General features: G+C 35.5%; 1 protein-coding gene across 1 annotated transcript in view; it reads left to right on the top strand.

Moving 5' to 3' along the window:
• TUSC3 (tumor suppressor candidate 3) overlaps window positions 1–14,492 on the top strand; it is a 95,411-nt gene extending 80,919 nt beyond the window's left edge. Inside the window, exons 7-9 of the mRNA XM_019471550.1 lie at window positions 3,157–3,231; window positions 5,601–5,691; window positions 14,206–14,492. Of these exons, the coding sequence (XP_019327095.1) occupies window positions 3,157–3,231; window positions 5,601–5,691; window positions 14,206–14,221 (182 nt within the window). The 3' untranslated portion in view covers window positions 14,222–14,492. The remainder of the gene's footprint in view (window positions 1–3,156; window positions 3,232–5,600; window positions 5,692–14,205) is intronic.
• The last annotated feature ends 1,007 nt before the right edge of the window (window positions 14,493–15,499 follow it).

Raw genomic sequence — 15,499 nt, 5'->3', positions numbered from 1 at the left:
CTGTCTTTATCTCAACCCACGAGTTTTTCTCACTTTTACCCTTCTGATTCTCTCCCCCATCCCACCGGGGGGGGAGTGAGCGAGTGGCTGCATGGTGCTCAGTTGCCGACTGAGATTAAACCACGACAACTAACTAAATAATGTATGTTGTCAATTTCTATGAAAAACATGTACCAGCTGGGAAAAGGAGCAGCAGAAGTTTAATATGTAAAAGTGAAATCATTCCAAATTTGAGAAGACATATAATTGGATTTACACAGAAAAAAAAAATGCTACAGAGGGATACAATTATCAGAAAACATGAGCATCTGAATTTAAAACATTTACTAGCCATGATTTATCTGAGTGCCACATTCCCCTCATCTATTCAGCATAGTTTTGTAATGCATAGTGAGGGACATAAAGAGGAATTAGAAAATAAGTACATCTTTTAATGCTATCTCATTTTTTGCAGATGGAAAACTGTCCAAGTAACCACTTGCTAAAATTTTACATTCTGCACTGCTAGAGAAATATGATACTGTAAAAGATTGTTTTCAGAGCTAGGACTGTTGCTTTCTTTTGTAGAATATCAAAATAATGTGAAGATGTAACATACAATGTTAGAAACTGGAGCGAAAAATAGTAACTTAAGCTATATATTCTGTGGTAAAAAGCTAATTATTGCATTGAAATCACAACTCAGTAAGACTGAATTTTTACTTCAACATCACAGAGCTGAGGCAAGTGACATGCTCAGTGTTAGAGTGTGAAGTTATGAGGCTGATATCGTTGAAGCTAAAAGGCAACCAGTGAGGCTGAAAGCTCAGCAATGATGATTAAAGTTAGAAAGCAACAACTGAAGCAAAAATAGTGACAATGTGAGGGAAGCTTTAGGGATAATGACGTGAGACTCCAAAAGAGAGGAAAAAAACCAGCACAGTTCAGCTGGTTACAGATCTAAAATTCTCAGTTGCAGAGCAAACAGTTACTTTTGTGAGGCTGTTATTCCTGATGGTAAGAAAAGTGAATTAAACTCATGGTCTGGTAAGAAAATAGGAACTCAGTTACAGAATGGTTGTCTGCCAAACAGCTTTTTAGTGTGTGGTTGGTTGGTTTGTTTGTTTCTCAGAAGCAACTAGGTAAGGGAAATAGCAAAGGACCACATTATGTGCAATATTACGTGAGATAATCAAGCAAATAAATTCCATTTGCAAAGCAGTCCAAAACCTTTGCAAAAAGTAGCGCTTCCCTGAGAGGGTCTGGTGAGTTACCCTCACATCTTGGGGCTGTTTTCTTCCCATGACTCAGTTAAACTAAGAACAAAAACTCGACTATAAATCTAAGTGAGGGATTGGTAAAATAAAGTTATTAGATAATGCTATATTAGGGGCTTTTCTTAATAGGGTAGAAATAGATGTGGATTTTTTTTTTCTCAGCCCTTCTTGTTGCAGCTTCCTCAATTCATTTTTATGCTTTTGTAACTTTTGAAAGCAGAGAACCAAATGATTCTCAGGACGTTCTTTCCAGTTCTTTTTCCTACTTGAAGCATAGTGGTAGAGCAGGAGATTTCCAATCTCTTATGCTCATGAATCTGAATCTTAACAGGCAAAATATTTAGAAAGTAATTTTTGCCTTCCCTTCCAATTTGTGTAGTCTTGTGGATTCCAGGGTTGGTTTTTTTCACAATATTTTGCAAATTTTTTTTTAATATTTTGTCAAGTCCAGTAATAAGCTTCTGGAAAACTTGAATATAACCATTTATTCATATGACCCTATGCCTTATACTTTGTGCATGTGTGAGAAAGTAATTTGGGCTACTAATGTGTTTTTAATTACTGTCTAATTTAGGACTGTAGGTAGATGTCTATATCAAAGAGGTGGTGTTAAAACTTACATTTCCTTAATGTTGCCTATTGGCATCTGCCTCCTTTCACCATTGGTGTTTGCTTTTTTTAATCCTGTTACTCTTCATTTGACTTTTCTCATTCTATGTATATGAAATTTGGGCGTCTCAAATCTGAATCAGGCTGCTAATCTCTGATGAAGTGTGACGATGTTAGCATTGACATTTCTAAATCCTTTTGCTCAGGCTCAGCTTAATTGAAATTGTATAACTGAAATTTCAAATGTCTTTGAGCATTTTGGTCTAATTTTGAACATTTCTATCATGAAAAATGTTAATATGAAGATTGATAGGATTAGGGCAAGTATAATGTTACAGGATGCAGATACTGTTTATGATATGTAGCATGTTTGAAGTATCTCCCATGAATTGTCTGTGTGCGTAAATAGAAACATTTTCTCATTCTTAATGTTCGTAGTCATCCTGCTACCTAGCCCTGGGGTAAGTAATGCTTAAAAATCCAACTTTATTCATGAATCAGTTCACTCTGGTGAAGTTCTTATTTCCTGAAATTGTGAGATATAGCTCCCATGATGCACTCCCGCTTCAGTGTGGCATTCAGGCATGCGTCCTTTTCAGAACAGATGTTATGCACAGTAGTAACCATTCCTTTTTGTGTACACAGTTTCAAATAAACAATTAAGTGAATGGTTTAAGATCTTGCTAAATTAGTTAAATTGTTTTATCATTATGTACTTGTTCACATTTGTAACAGTTATGATGAGACGATAAAACACTGAAAGTGACTGAGGACTTTGCCTCTGAGATGTTTGTCTGCTAAACTATTAAGCAATATGACACTAAAGAGGGAGTTAATGTCTTATCTAAAAGCAGAGGAAGATAAAGCAGTCCAACTGCTTCAGTTTGCATCAAATAACCAATGAGTTGTGTGCAATAACACTGAATGATTTTTGGTTCTTACAGTTTTAATTTTTTAAAATCCTTTACTACCAATATACAGAATATTGTAAGATATTGGGGAATAGCTATTTCTTTAACTGTCCAAAATTTGTGTGTCCTACTTGACAACTTGTCCTTTAAAGTTTTTTGAACCTTCTTTCCTCTTTTATCTAGAATGCACAAAGGAAAATCTTACTACACATTTTTGCCACAGGTGAGTGTATTGGTACAGTACAGATTGCGATATGCAGTTTTATATATAAATACTTTCTTTCATTTTATGAACTTGAAAGCTTTAGTTCGTAGATGTACCTTTGTGGCTTTCTGAGGTATCCACACATCTGCTGTTTTCCTTAACAATGGCGATACAGATGCTGCTATTACCATGGGAATGGTACTCCTGAATGAAGCTGCTACATCCAAAGGGGATGTTGGAAAAAGGAGAAGTAAGTTATTTAGTACAACTGAGACAATGTTTAGACAATTAGAAGACATTGTAGAAATTACAAATAAATATCAGATTAAGTTTTCAGAAGGTCTCTACCTTAAACCAATTTTTACCTTTGTGGGGTGGAGAAGAGTAGAGTATAAAAATTCTGTTGGTAAAACTGCATTCACACGAAGTTGTAACAGTAAAAAACTGTTTTAAGCATACTCAGCCAAGGTACAGCTTGACACAGTATCTCCACTGCGTAGAGTAGTGGAGATAAATGCTTTTTGGCTCTTGAATTATATTGAAAGTCAGCGACATAAAGAACAAGAGTTTCAAAACATTGTTTTCAAAATGAATTTAGGCATTTAAGATGCTTAAGATGACAACATCCAAAGGAGTGTGAAAATGCTTTTATTTGGTACGCTTTGCCAGTATCATGTCTCCAGAGGAAGGTGAAAGCCCAACAGTAGTTGTAGTACAGAACTTATCCTAATCTGGAATTTGTAAAGATTCTTAGCCTGAAGTGCAAGTTTTATGTTTTTCTGAATGTTGTTGTCATTCAGAATAATTGCAAGATTTTTTGGCAATGAATTGCATAAGCACACAACATGAAAGTATTTTATCCAGATTTAAACTTCCTAACTGTTATGTCAAACAAACTTTTACTGAGTATGACATAGGTTGAAACAAATATGCCCATCTGCCTTTGCACCTTTTATAATATGTTTTTTCATATCCCCTGCCACTTACTCTTTTTCTCATATAAGGCTTTGAAGACCTTTGAAAGATATCAGACTTCCTACGCTACTTCCCCTGTCTTTCTAGATCAGTTCTTTAGCTTCTTCTGTGTAATACGCAGTATTGCAGATAGGGCTGGCCAACTATTTTCTATAAAAGCATTCTATAATTCTTCATAACAGCTGGTTGAACGTTGGCTAGAGATCTCTAATCTATAGTGATTTGAGGGTCTCCTTCAATTAGCTGTAGATGTATAATTTAATTCTGAATATCTTTTACAGTATCTAGCTTTAATACTGATGTCAAAAGAGACAGTGATGAGTTTAATTGGAATATGATCTTAGATCACGATTGAGATCTGGGTCTGTGAACATGGACACAGCGAAATAACAGTGGGCTTCAGTACAAATTCAGACTCTCTTCTGCTTGTGGCCATTATGTGAATGCTTTCTGTGTACCTGCCTTGCACTGTTCATGCTTTGCAATTTATTCATCCATGCTTTGAAATCATATTTGTGAGTGATGATTTCTTTATAATGAAGTGTATTTATAAGATTGGCTAGTTTTCTCAAAATAACTGCAGAAATTTTATATTTCAATTGACGTATGTCATTTTCCACATGGTCACTTTTAATGAAAAAATGCGTCATTGTCAGTTTCCCCGGCTTCATGGTTGCTCATCCTTCGCTCAAAGCCAGCACACTTTTGAAGCATGAATATTGTGATTACATAGCAAAGGTTTGGTTAAAGTAGGAATAGTATAAGAAGAGAAGCTTTTAAAATCAAAGTAGCTCACTAGAACCAAAACATTATCTAATGTAGATGAGCTGCATGTCAATTACATGCATCAGCTTGTAACGTGTTCCCTTTTTTTTTTATTTACATGCAATTGAGCAAGCTATCACGATCAAAAAGGTTTTATGCTATTATTACACAGGGTGCCAACTGGTGTTCCAAATTTTATTTGTTAATTTAAGCATTTACTTTGCTAATTCATTCTTTGCCTGAAAGGGCTCAAAACGCTTGCATCTGGATGCTGTCGGAAGGTCTACGTCACTGTTATTTATCTTCAAAATCTAAAGATTTATATTGCTTTCAAGTTAAGAGTAAAAAGTGATTTGGCTACCAGCCTTGGAACTTACAACAGTGAAATGTTTTAGCCACTAAGAACTAGATAAATCAGTTACTAAACTGCCTTTGCTGTTACTTGAGCCTTAGATGGTTAACTAGAGAGAACACAATTCCATTAGTCAAGGGATATTTTTTCTAAATGTAATTTGTTTTCCAAAAAGAACAAGCAAATACCTGAAATTACATTGCTTGATATGTATAATTTACAGGGTTATTAAATCCATTATCAGCAGTAGGGTGTTTGCATCCACATACATTTAAGTTGCAAATTGCTGCTCTTTTTTCTTGAAAATATATTCACACTGACAAGTTATTTTTTCTTCATAAATATTATTTCCATATGTGTTTGAAATCCTGCCAGAAGATAGTGGGCTTCAGTAGTCAAGGCAGTAACGTTTTTATATTTAACTGTGTCAAAATTCTCCATAAATGATTGACATAAATAATATTCTTTGTAGATATTCCAGTTTTAAATCTTTTATGTGCTAATAAACAAAGTTATTTTCTTTCCAGTAATATGTCTGGTAGGCCTGGGTCTGGTGGTCTTTTTCTTCAGCTTCCTGTTGTCAATATTTCGCTCCAAATACCATGGCTACCCATACAGGTAATCTCTTCATTAAATTCTCATCTTCTAGATTTTAATAGCTTTGTATAAGTTTAAGAATAGCTTTCAGGTAAACATCTTTAATTTTTACCGCTGAAGTCTATGGAAGCTGGAGGAAGCAGGAAGCATGATGAAGCATTCAAGCAAACCAAAAGGGCTGGAAAGCTAATGTTGTTAACATGACTGTTAATGCAGACCAGTTAAATGGGTTTGAGCACAGACGTGTGGCATACGCAGTGCCCTATAGAAAATGCAAAAGAAAACCTGTGCTTGAGTTTATAAATCTTTATTAGATATTTATTTGTGTATCTTTATAACTAAGATGTACATAAGGTAAGGCACAAAAACACCAAACCAGTGTACAGTGCTAAGCTATGATTTATCGCTAAAAGTACCCTCTTCTTTTATCAGCCACACCAGAGAGGAAAGAAAGGGTTACAGTCTTCCTTAATTATATGTACATCTGTCAATTAAACAGTTATAATTTTTCTGATAAGCAGAAAAAGTAGAAAAATAGTAAAGAAAATACAGTTCTTGCCTTTTGTAAGTGGATGCTTTCAGCTGGAAGGCCACGTACAGAGGTAGTCTAGACTTCTGATTCACATCTTGCTGATCTGTTACATACCTTTTAGTAGCCTCTCAGGAACAGATGGCCCGTAGCATTTTCATGTGATCCTGGTACCATTTTCAGATGTACATGAAAAAGCCTAGCTAGGGGAAAAGGAAAGGTGCAATTAAGCAAATTTTCAGTGCTATGGACCAGGCTACTGAGGTAAAAGCAATACAGTGACATTTCGCAAGTCATCAAGTTTGTGGAACAAAACAGAGACCTGTTGATTTTTCTCTCCCAAAGCTTTGTTTTGTAGGATGGCCAAATATTTTTAATGAGGAAGAGTCCTTTTCCTGTTGTTCTGTTCTCCAGGATTAGCAATTTTGTTCCATTGACTTTTGATCCTATTTGGAACTATGCTGTTCTTCCCATTGCTTCGGTCTTTGCTCCTTTTTAACTTTTTTCCCCTGTAGAGATCTATATATACACATATGTATATAAATACATATATATACCATTGACATAGTCTTAACATGCTATGCTAGTCTTTACAATAGAGATAATATGCATGAACGCTGTTTTCCCCCCACTAGTTGGCCACAGTGCATTTAAAAAGATGATATTTTCCTTATTTCCAGTGAAATTGGTTTCTATAAACTAGTAGACTAATCCTTCACAGAACATTAGTCTACATGACTATTACCATGTATGGAAGAGTAAGTGGATGACGTGTGTTGCAATGTAGATATAGTGACGTTTTGCTGAAAGATCAGGCATTATGAAATGTCAACTAATATATACATAAGGGAAATGTTAGTACAACAGATTCAGAAAGTTATATTTTGAAGTAAGTAGAGAACAAAAGAACTGTATCTATTAATGTTAACAGTTCTATTGTTTTTACAGCCACTGTTAGAGTCATATGAGGAATACTTCCACAGTTTTTCTCAGATACTTAATGTTGATTTCTATGACTAGGTCTTGTGATTAGTGCAGCAGACAGCTTTATATTCTGTGTTATGTTCCACTAGTAAGGATTCAGCCTTGCAAAGCCAACTTAAATCTGACATTTGAGCTAATACATAAAATTTTTCTATTACTTTTTGCTCCAAGACTTTAGAATTATTTTCTTGTTTACTGAGCTTGGTCTGTTTATGCAGATTAATTGACATTTAGTTTAGATCACCTCAGATTAGTTTTAGCATTTAATAACATCATACTCAAGATAAGGAAACTCTTCCCCTTGCAATATGCACAGAAGGTGTGCTCCTGCTTTTTACTCATTTCTGCTAAGGAAAGAGGTCTGTAAAGGGCCCAATACTACCATACTGCAAGATTTCATCAGTATGGAGTTAGTAGTTTGCCATCTGGGATAGTCTGTACGGCCTTTCAGCATTCTCTCTGGAGACTACCTTCTAGCTTGACCAACTTGGGGTGAAAGACAGGATCCAGTTTTCCTGCGTGTGAAGTATTCTTACTCCCCATTAAGTGCTTAAGTCTTAAAATTAAAAGAAGAAGGAATTATGAGCTTGATCTGCAGCCCATAAGCTCACTTGAGAAGCACTGCCAAAGAATGGTCTGAGCTCACTTGCATCTTCTCATAACAAGTTTACTAAAAGGAAAAAGCAGTTGTTGTTGTGTTCCTTGCCATGCAATTTAGCAGCTACTAAAGAAAACCTGACAGATGTACTAGTTTCATTTTTAGTTCTTTCATCTTAGGAATGTTCTTATCACCTATTAACAACATGCTTATATGACTGTGCCAATTTCCAGACCTTGCCTGGCTTTTGTGAATGTTTGCACTAGGGTTTTTTGACTGCTGTATGATACATAGGATGTCTGAGGTTGAACAGTACCTTATGAACATTAGTATGCTCTGTGAGTTGGCATGCCTAAACAACACCATTGATGTTATTGCAGACCTAATTGCTCAGGTCTACTACGTATCTTGTAGTATCAGGTATTGTAAGCTTTAAGAATCTTAAATTAAGTAATGTAGGGGGTTTCCTTCTTTTCTTGCTAATCTGCTGTAAATTTTGGGTGGGATGGATTTATTTTTTTAATTCTTTTTCCCCACAGTTGAACTGTATTTAGTGAAATATCAGACATCTTTTCTTTGGAGTATATATCAGAAGTTGGAGCCCTATGTAGATTTTGTACTCCTCTGTTAGTATCCAAGCTAAGAATAAAGGACAGCAGGAATTGGGGAGGGAGAGGGGGGAAGAGGAAGAGAAAGAGAACTTCTGAATTCTATTAAAAATTTAGTTTCAAGAAATTTAGTTTGATATGCAATGCATGTGGAAAAGAAGTACACCTGTTAGTATGTTAAAGCCGGTGAAGAAAGAAATAAAAGAAATCTAGGATAGTGCTGAAAAGAATGATTCATCACAATCCTGTTAAAATGAGACAGTGCTACATCATGTTGTTACTATGAAGGAATTATTAGCTCCATAAACAAAATTCTGTCTTAAGGAGCCAAGCAGATTCAGTATCGCAACTTACTAATCAGTAACACCCATCAAGTAAATTCATAAAAGAACGAAACCCTGTGGATGCATAAGTACATGAGAAACATTTAATAGCTGATGTGTTATGCAGTTTTCTTTGGCTTTTTTACAATGCTACTGGTCCTGCAGAATTAAGCAAGATCTTACAGGCTTACTTGGACTGTCCTAGATTCTTCATGTTAATTCTTAATGTTACTTGGACTGTCCTAGATTCTTCATGTTTTCTGGGGAATAAATTAATCATTCAATCTTAAATTCTCACTCAATGAAGAATTACTGGAAACCGTCATTAGAACTGATCCTTTTGCTTTGCTATTATCAAATTTGATTTGCTAGTTTCCCAAATGTGTAATTTACTTATCTGGTCCTTGCCAGTGTTAAATCTTTCAGGTTTCTATTGGTCTCTTGGGTAGCTCTGACCTCATTTTCTGTTGCATTATTTTACATAAACATACTATTGATTCTTTGACACTTCAGTGATCTCAACCATGTCATCTTCATGACAATGCCATAGTGTTTCTTAAGAGAAGCCTCTTTGGTTTATGTGCATAGTTCTTATGAATTTTAATGAAGTGAACGTGCAAAACACTAAGGAGGACTAAGTAGATAAACTCTGTTATTTTCTCTTTCCCCCTTTAATTTAATATCCTTCATTTTAACTTCGGTCATATATGCTGAGGTTAATCAGCATTCAAACATTAATCTTTTTGTCTGAATCTTCCAAGGAGTTCCGTGTCCCATCAATTGATCCCAGTGTAGATATATCTTAAGATGTGAAATATGTCTGTCTTTTTACTTTCACTGGTTGTAGATTTCACCTTGAAACTATCAGTCTTTATGTGATAAATTGTCCTCAGGCTAGTAGAGCTTTGCCTTTAACAATACTAACAACAACGCATACTAATGATCTGTCACAAAAAAGAAAGGATGTTTATGTTGGCATGCCTAAAGCAATAGTTAAAGAAAACTGAAATTGTTTTAATGCTATATGCATGATCTCAAGCATCAACTTCACTGTCCTACTTTAAAAAAAAAAGTCAAATATACTAAATTGTTTCTGTTCTCTGGCACTGAACAACCAAATAAGTCCTCTATGAAGCAGCATGCATCAATAGAAAGTGAAACAGTAACACAACCTGCTGTGCATCCTCTTTCTCTCCAGTGACCTCCATGTAGTGAACATAAATCAAAACAGAGGTGGATAAACATAAAGCAGGAGTCAAAAACTGGAGAAAGACTGTTTTCTACTGTGCATAAATAAAAGTACTGGGAATGCTGTTATTTCTTTGACCCTGATAATGCCATTGTCATTGTTAATTTCTGTGACAAACAGAAAAGTGTCCAGAGCAGTGCTAGATAAGAGCACAGGTCTATAAGTGTGCTTTTTAGAGGGCATGTATGTAGGAAGGGAGAGTAACATTTTGTTTACATTTTTTTCATCCACTTCAGACGTTTGCCAATTAAGTTTTTGATTCTTCCTTCCACAGAATTTTCTTCTTGAAGGCTAGGGTTGGGGAAAAAATGGTTTAATAAACATGCTGGTAAAATACGCTTATACAATAAAGCGTTGGAATGGCAGAGGTGATGCAAAATGGAGGTCATCATGAAGGTTACTTACTGAGTGGAAAACAATTGTGATGAATGAGCTTGCATGTAACAAATCTCTCTGCTAGAGCCGTTTTTACCACGGCAGGGCTTTTTCATGCCTGTACTAATCCACCTTTTTTGTGGAAATTAGACAAAATTTTTCATTTTGCTAAAACTTTCATTTTAATTGCTGTCAATAATTGTTGAAAGATAATGCAATAATTTTATTTTATACTGTTGAACATTTTCCCCTTTATAATGCTTTCTGGATAAGACAAGAATGTTGATATATCCGAGAGAATCTTTTTTGGAAGCCTTCTCACCCCAATATTTAAAGTGAATAAGTGCTATATTAAGTATCAGATACTCAGTGATTGAGCAATGAAATTTCATTATATCAACACAGAATTTTATCTGTCAACTAATACGTATGGGAATGACATAGGGACTATTCTTAACTATAAGCGAAAAGCATGAACTCTAAGTTAGCTTTGCTAGTCAGGAAAGAGCTTGGAGGGCTCTCTGGAAACCTCACCTTAGACAGTTTCAGTCCAAAAAGCACACAGAATATTAAAAAGAATGAGGAAGGATGGTAAGAACAAAACAGAAGACATCAGTACACTAGCACAGCATTGTTTTACTGGGAATGTTAGGAATGTAGCTATTTATAACACTGGTTTCTTCAAGAGGACAGACAGACAAAGGTCTTATCCACTGTTTACTGATGTTAAAAAACGTTTATCGATTATTTTTTTTTAGCTTTGGCTGAAACTTATTAACTGCCCTGTGTTGTCTTTTCTGTTTTGTTTTCTGGATGAAACTTTTAGCACAGTTTCATTATTGTTGACACTTCCCATTGTCCTTTCAAGTCTACATTTTATCATTTGATGTTGCTTTAATCTGAATTTAAATGATATGAACACCTGAAAATTCAAAGTTTCCATACAAGTTTTCATTAACTAGCTTGCATTAAGTAGCTTTTTAAAGAATTTTTGGTACCTGCAGTTGAATGCTTCATTATGAGATTATCCTTTATAGCCCTTGTATTTGGGTATTATTGAAAAGAGTAATGTGAAGAGTTTTTAGTTAAACCATAAAAAATAATCAGCCTTCCAAACTATGTATTGGTGGAATGGAAATACATACTCTGTATTGACTAGCAGAGAAAATGAACTAAGCTGCAAGAAAGCATGATAAATAAGAGATGCCTTATTTTAAGCAAAAAAATGTAAATATTAAGTCAGACATGAAGTATTCATTCATTGCTTAGAGAAAAACAGTCAATGCAACAAGAACAGACAAATTGCAAGATGCCCCAGAGCTTGAAAATTCCTCGCATTCACTATATACACCATATAAGAAATGTCTGCCCTCATTGTAATTAAATTAGTTTCAGTAAAGAAATCCTGTATGATATTGAGCAATTGAAATTAAATGCAAGTGAATAAAATGGAATAGTTATTTCTTGGAAATATACTGGTAAAATATTAGTAAGTAGAACAAATAGTATTTGCAGACATATAAAATTAAATTTATTAATAAACGTGAGCACTAACAACTGTTCAGATGTTCCATGTTGATTTCATGCATAATTAAATTGATTCACCTAAAGTTTATGAACTGGTAAATGTACTTCTGATAAACACCAAGATTCACATTCAGGTCTATAGTGCTCAGCAAAATAGGCTACTTTCTTCAAAACGGCAGAAATCAGGATTATTTTAAAAGATAGGAAAACAATAATACACAGGTGTCAAAACAAGGCATCTTACATCTGGCATTTTCTATACTACTTCTCTTTATGTGGCTGGACACCGTGTTCTTCAGCAAAGCAGCTGCCCATTGAAATGGAAGGCAAAACAGCTCAGTCTCCTCTGTTCAACTAAACCATCCAACAGCACACTGAATTCATGAATATCCACAGACCTCCACATTTCTCTGTATGTGAAGTGTCCACGTTCAGTGCTGGTTTCTAGTCCTTTAAAGAATAGTAGTTCTGAATTCCAGGTGTCTGGCCCCATAGCAGATCTCTTAAGAAGGGTGTGCTTCTTCCTGTGGCCAACAGTTTACATGCTCTTCTATGAGTAGGACCTTCCTTCTGTGATTACCACCATTAAGAATGCCTCTTTTTGCTTTTATGGCGTTCCTGTAAGTCTTACAGTTTACCATTTACTCCTACCTATTCTACCCATATCCAGCTAGTTAATGTCTGGAACGGCACAGTTTGGCCAGCCTTTCCTGTTCTGCTTTCCCCTGCTTTGTGTGAGGGGACATGGTTTCTTTTTTCTTTTTGCAGATCTCCCCCAACAGATGATGTCCAATTTGTTATTCTAGATTTTTCAGAAACCCTGCCCACCCCCACCCCCATGCCCCCTTCTTTTTGGCTACTCTCTAGTTTATGATTTTTTATGGTGTTTTGGCTTTTTGTGGTTTTCCGCCTTAGGCTTTTTCCTTCTTTGTGTATCTAGCCTCTTAAGCTTGTTTTATAACTTCCATAAAAGTTTCAGTGTTTACCTTATCCATATTCTATATCATGTCTTTTAGCTGCTAAAGATGCAGTTCGCTTGTAGACAGAAAGTAAGGAACAATAGCTATGGTAGTAGCATATTTATCCAAAATGACACTGCCATATTTGTAATTTCTGTGCAGTTATATCATTCAGTCTTTTACCCCTCCTGAGCCTATCAATGCTACCTGCCTGATTATTGTAATCTTCAGCCCTTCCCACTCTTCCCCCCAAACTCTTTCACTTCCAGTATTCCTTTCTCTCCTCCTCTCAGATCCTTTCCTATACATGGCCTTACACATCTGTCCTAGACCTGGGTTATCTTTTGAGTCTCATGTGCTCAGCCTTCTCTTACTTCTCCACTCGGCACCCTACAATTCACCTCTTCATGCAGTTCTTCCTAGCTTTTCCCTTTCAATAATCACTTCACCCTCCAGCACCCAGCCAGTTGCCATCTGTTTTGCCTTGGTTTGTATGTCTTGCCTAATGAGCTTGTCAGCTTTTTGCAGCAGGGAACATCATTATACCGATAGTCTTTTAAGCTTATGGCACTTGTATTTATGTTTTGTAATGATTAATTAATTGTACCATGAATGGAAAACTTGATTAAGTTACTACAACATGTGTATGCTAGAGCATACTGCATATCTATAAGGAGGTGAAAGATCTTCCATGCGAAGCTAGAGGCAGTGAAAAAAAACCCTCCATTCAGTAGTTCATTGCCTTTGTGTTTGTACAGTTAACGCAGTCTGTAGTCATGTGCAAGCCTTTCTCTCTGTGTTCCCATTTCCAATTTATGAGATAACTGTTCTTTGGTAAAGTACTTAGAAAGGTATGGCACACAATGTATATCTACTTTTTAAAAAATACAAAGTTTCGTTCCAGGGGTAAAGAAACAGCAATGTCATCTGAAACTTCTTCATTTATTAAAATAGTAGGAATTTAAGAGTCTGCAACTCTACAGAGCCCTGCCACGGCCTCTATACCCTCCCCACTCTGGGGCCACTTCAGCAGTAAAAGAATGTTCTAAATAAATCTGAAACATCCTGGGAGAGGTAGTTCTCACTTTAAGTAGTAAGAGCAGATGCAGAACTTGATTAAAGAGAACAGATGTTTGAAGTGCATTTTGCTTTTTAATTTTTTTAAATGGGCAAATTTAAGTTTCAGTCACAAGTTTTATTTGATAACTTTCATGCTTGCTTAGTAATTACTAAATTGGATATAAAAACTTAAGAGATTATTACACAAATGTCATGACTTTTCAAATGAATGTTTTGAAGTCTTTGTTTATTCTTTTCAAATAATTGTGATGCTATGTTTTATATGCATTTTTCAGCATTTAATCATGTTTTCTTTCTTTCCAGCTTCTTAATTAAATGAATTCAAGAGGGATTCATTTAGAGCTGCTTACCATGAAGAGAAGCTGTTACTGATATTATCTGCCCACCAATGTTACATGTATTCAAGAATCTTTCGTTGGTTCATCTGTTTTTGTGAGAATTTATATAGTATTCTGATAGAGAAATGAATGCAGTTTTATGCAATGAATGCATAATTTATAGAAACATACAGTAAACACCTCACTGGGAAATGCTAAAAAGTTATGAATATAGTGTGCTCAAGAATTTAAATAAATTTCATTATAATGGGCTTCTGTTTAAGGCTTCCTCATTAACTTTAGTACATGAATCCAAAGGGTATTGCCAAGATTTTTCACCTGAAGTTTGTTATAAGGTTTTGAGATGTGTTTTAGAACTGAACAAGGTATCATTGGTTCTTCAACTACTGTTAAAAAAAATACCATGGTGGAAACTATAATTTAATGACTACGTGCACCTTGCTACCACTTTGCTTTGAAACAGTATGTGTATACTTAGGCTCTGATCACCTCAGACATGTTGAGCCATTAATATAAAATTATATTCTACGTATTTTCATCCTGGATTTCTTCTTTTTCTGGCTCAGCAGTATTCAGAGTACATACATTACCAGTTCATCTCTTTCATGACAAAGGATGCAATTCAAAATGGTTTGTGGAATCTTGAAGGCAAGGAGGCTTAGATCAGTCAGAACTCAGATCCTTTTAAGCTGAGTCTGTGGTGGCAAAATGGGAGGATGGGGGACAACAGTATTTTGTAATCCACAACATGCTTTTTTTCGTAGGTAGCAGCAGAAGGAATGTATTATCCTGAATGATGTTTATAAAGCAATACAGATGAGTCTATTGGAACAGGAGTTACAGCAGTTGCCAGTTTTCTGTGTTCACCCAGCTTTGTGAAAAGCTTATGTAGGAATTTGTAACGGCATTTAAAAAAGCCATTTTTGTAGCTGCACACATCTCATATTATATGAATTGCTCATAAACCTTTGCATATGTCTACATAGTGTATTCTCTGTGGCTCAGGAAACGAGAAGAATCATATGATACTCTACCTCAGTCCTGCTTCTTCTTTTCCTCTCTACTGGTACTTTTCCACGTACCAGTTCACTGCCACTGGCATTCCAGGAATGAAATCAAGTTGGAATTTCTTCATTCATGATACAGGAATGCCTCTAAATATGGGGATAAGATTGACTAGACTTACAAAACTCATTTCATCTTAATGCTCTAGCTGTTCCTTTTCCAGAAAATACCAGTATATTAGGAACTGGGAAACG

Source organism: Aptenodytes forsteri, unplaced genomic scaffold, assembly GCF_000699145.1.
Source record: "Aptenodytes forsteri isolate BGI_AS27 unplaced genomic scaffold, ASM69914v1 Scaffold65, whole genome shotgun sequence".
Classification (NCBI taxonomy): Eukaryota; Metazoa; Chordata; class Aves; order Sphenisciformes; family Spheniscidae; genus Aptenodytes; species Aptenodytes forsteri.
Note: the sequence above shows the minus strand (reverse complement) of the source record. Positions and strands in the feature narration are given on the sequence as shown.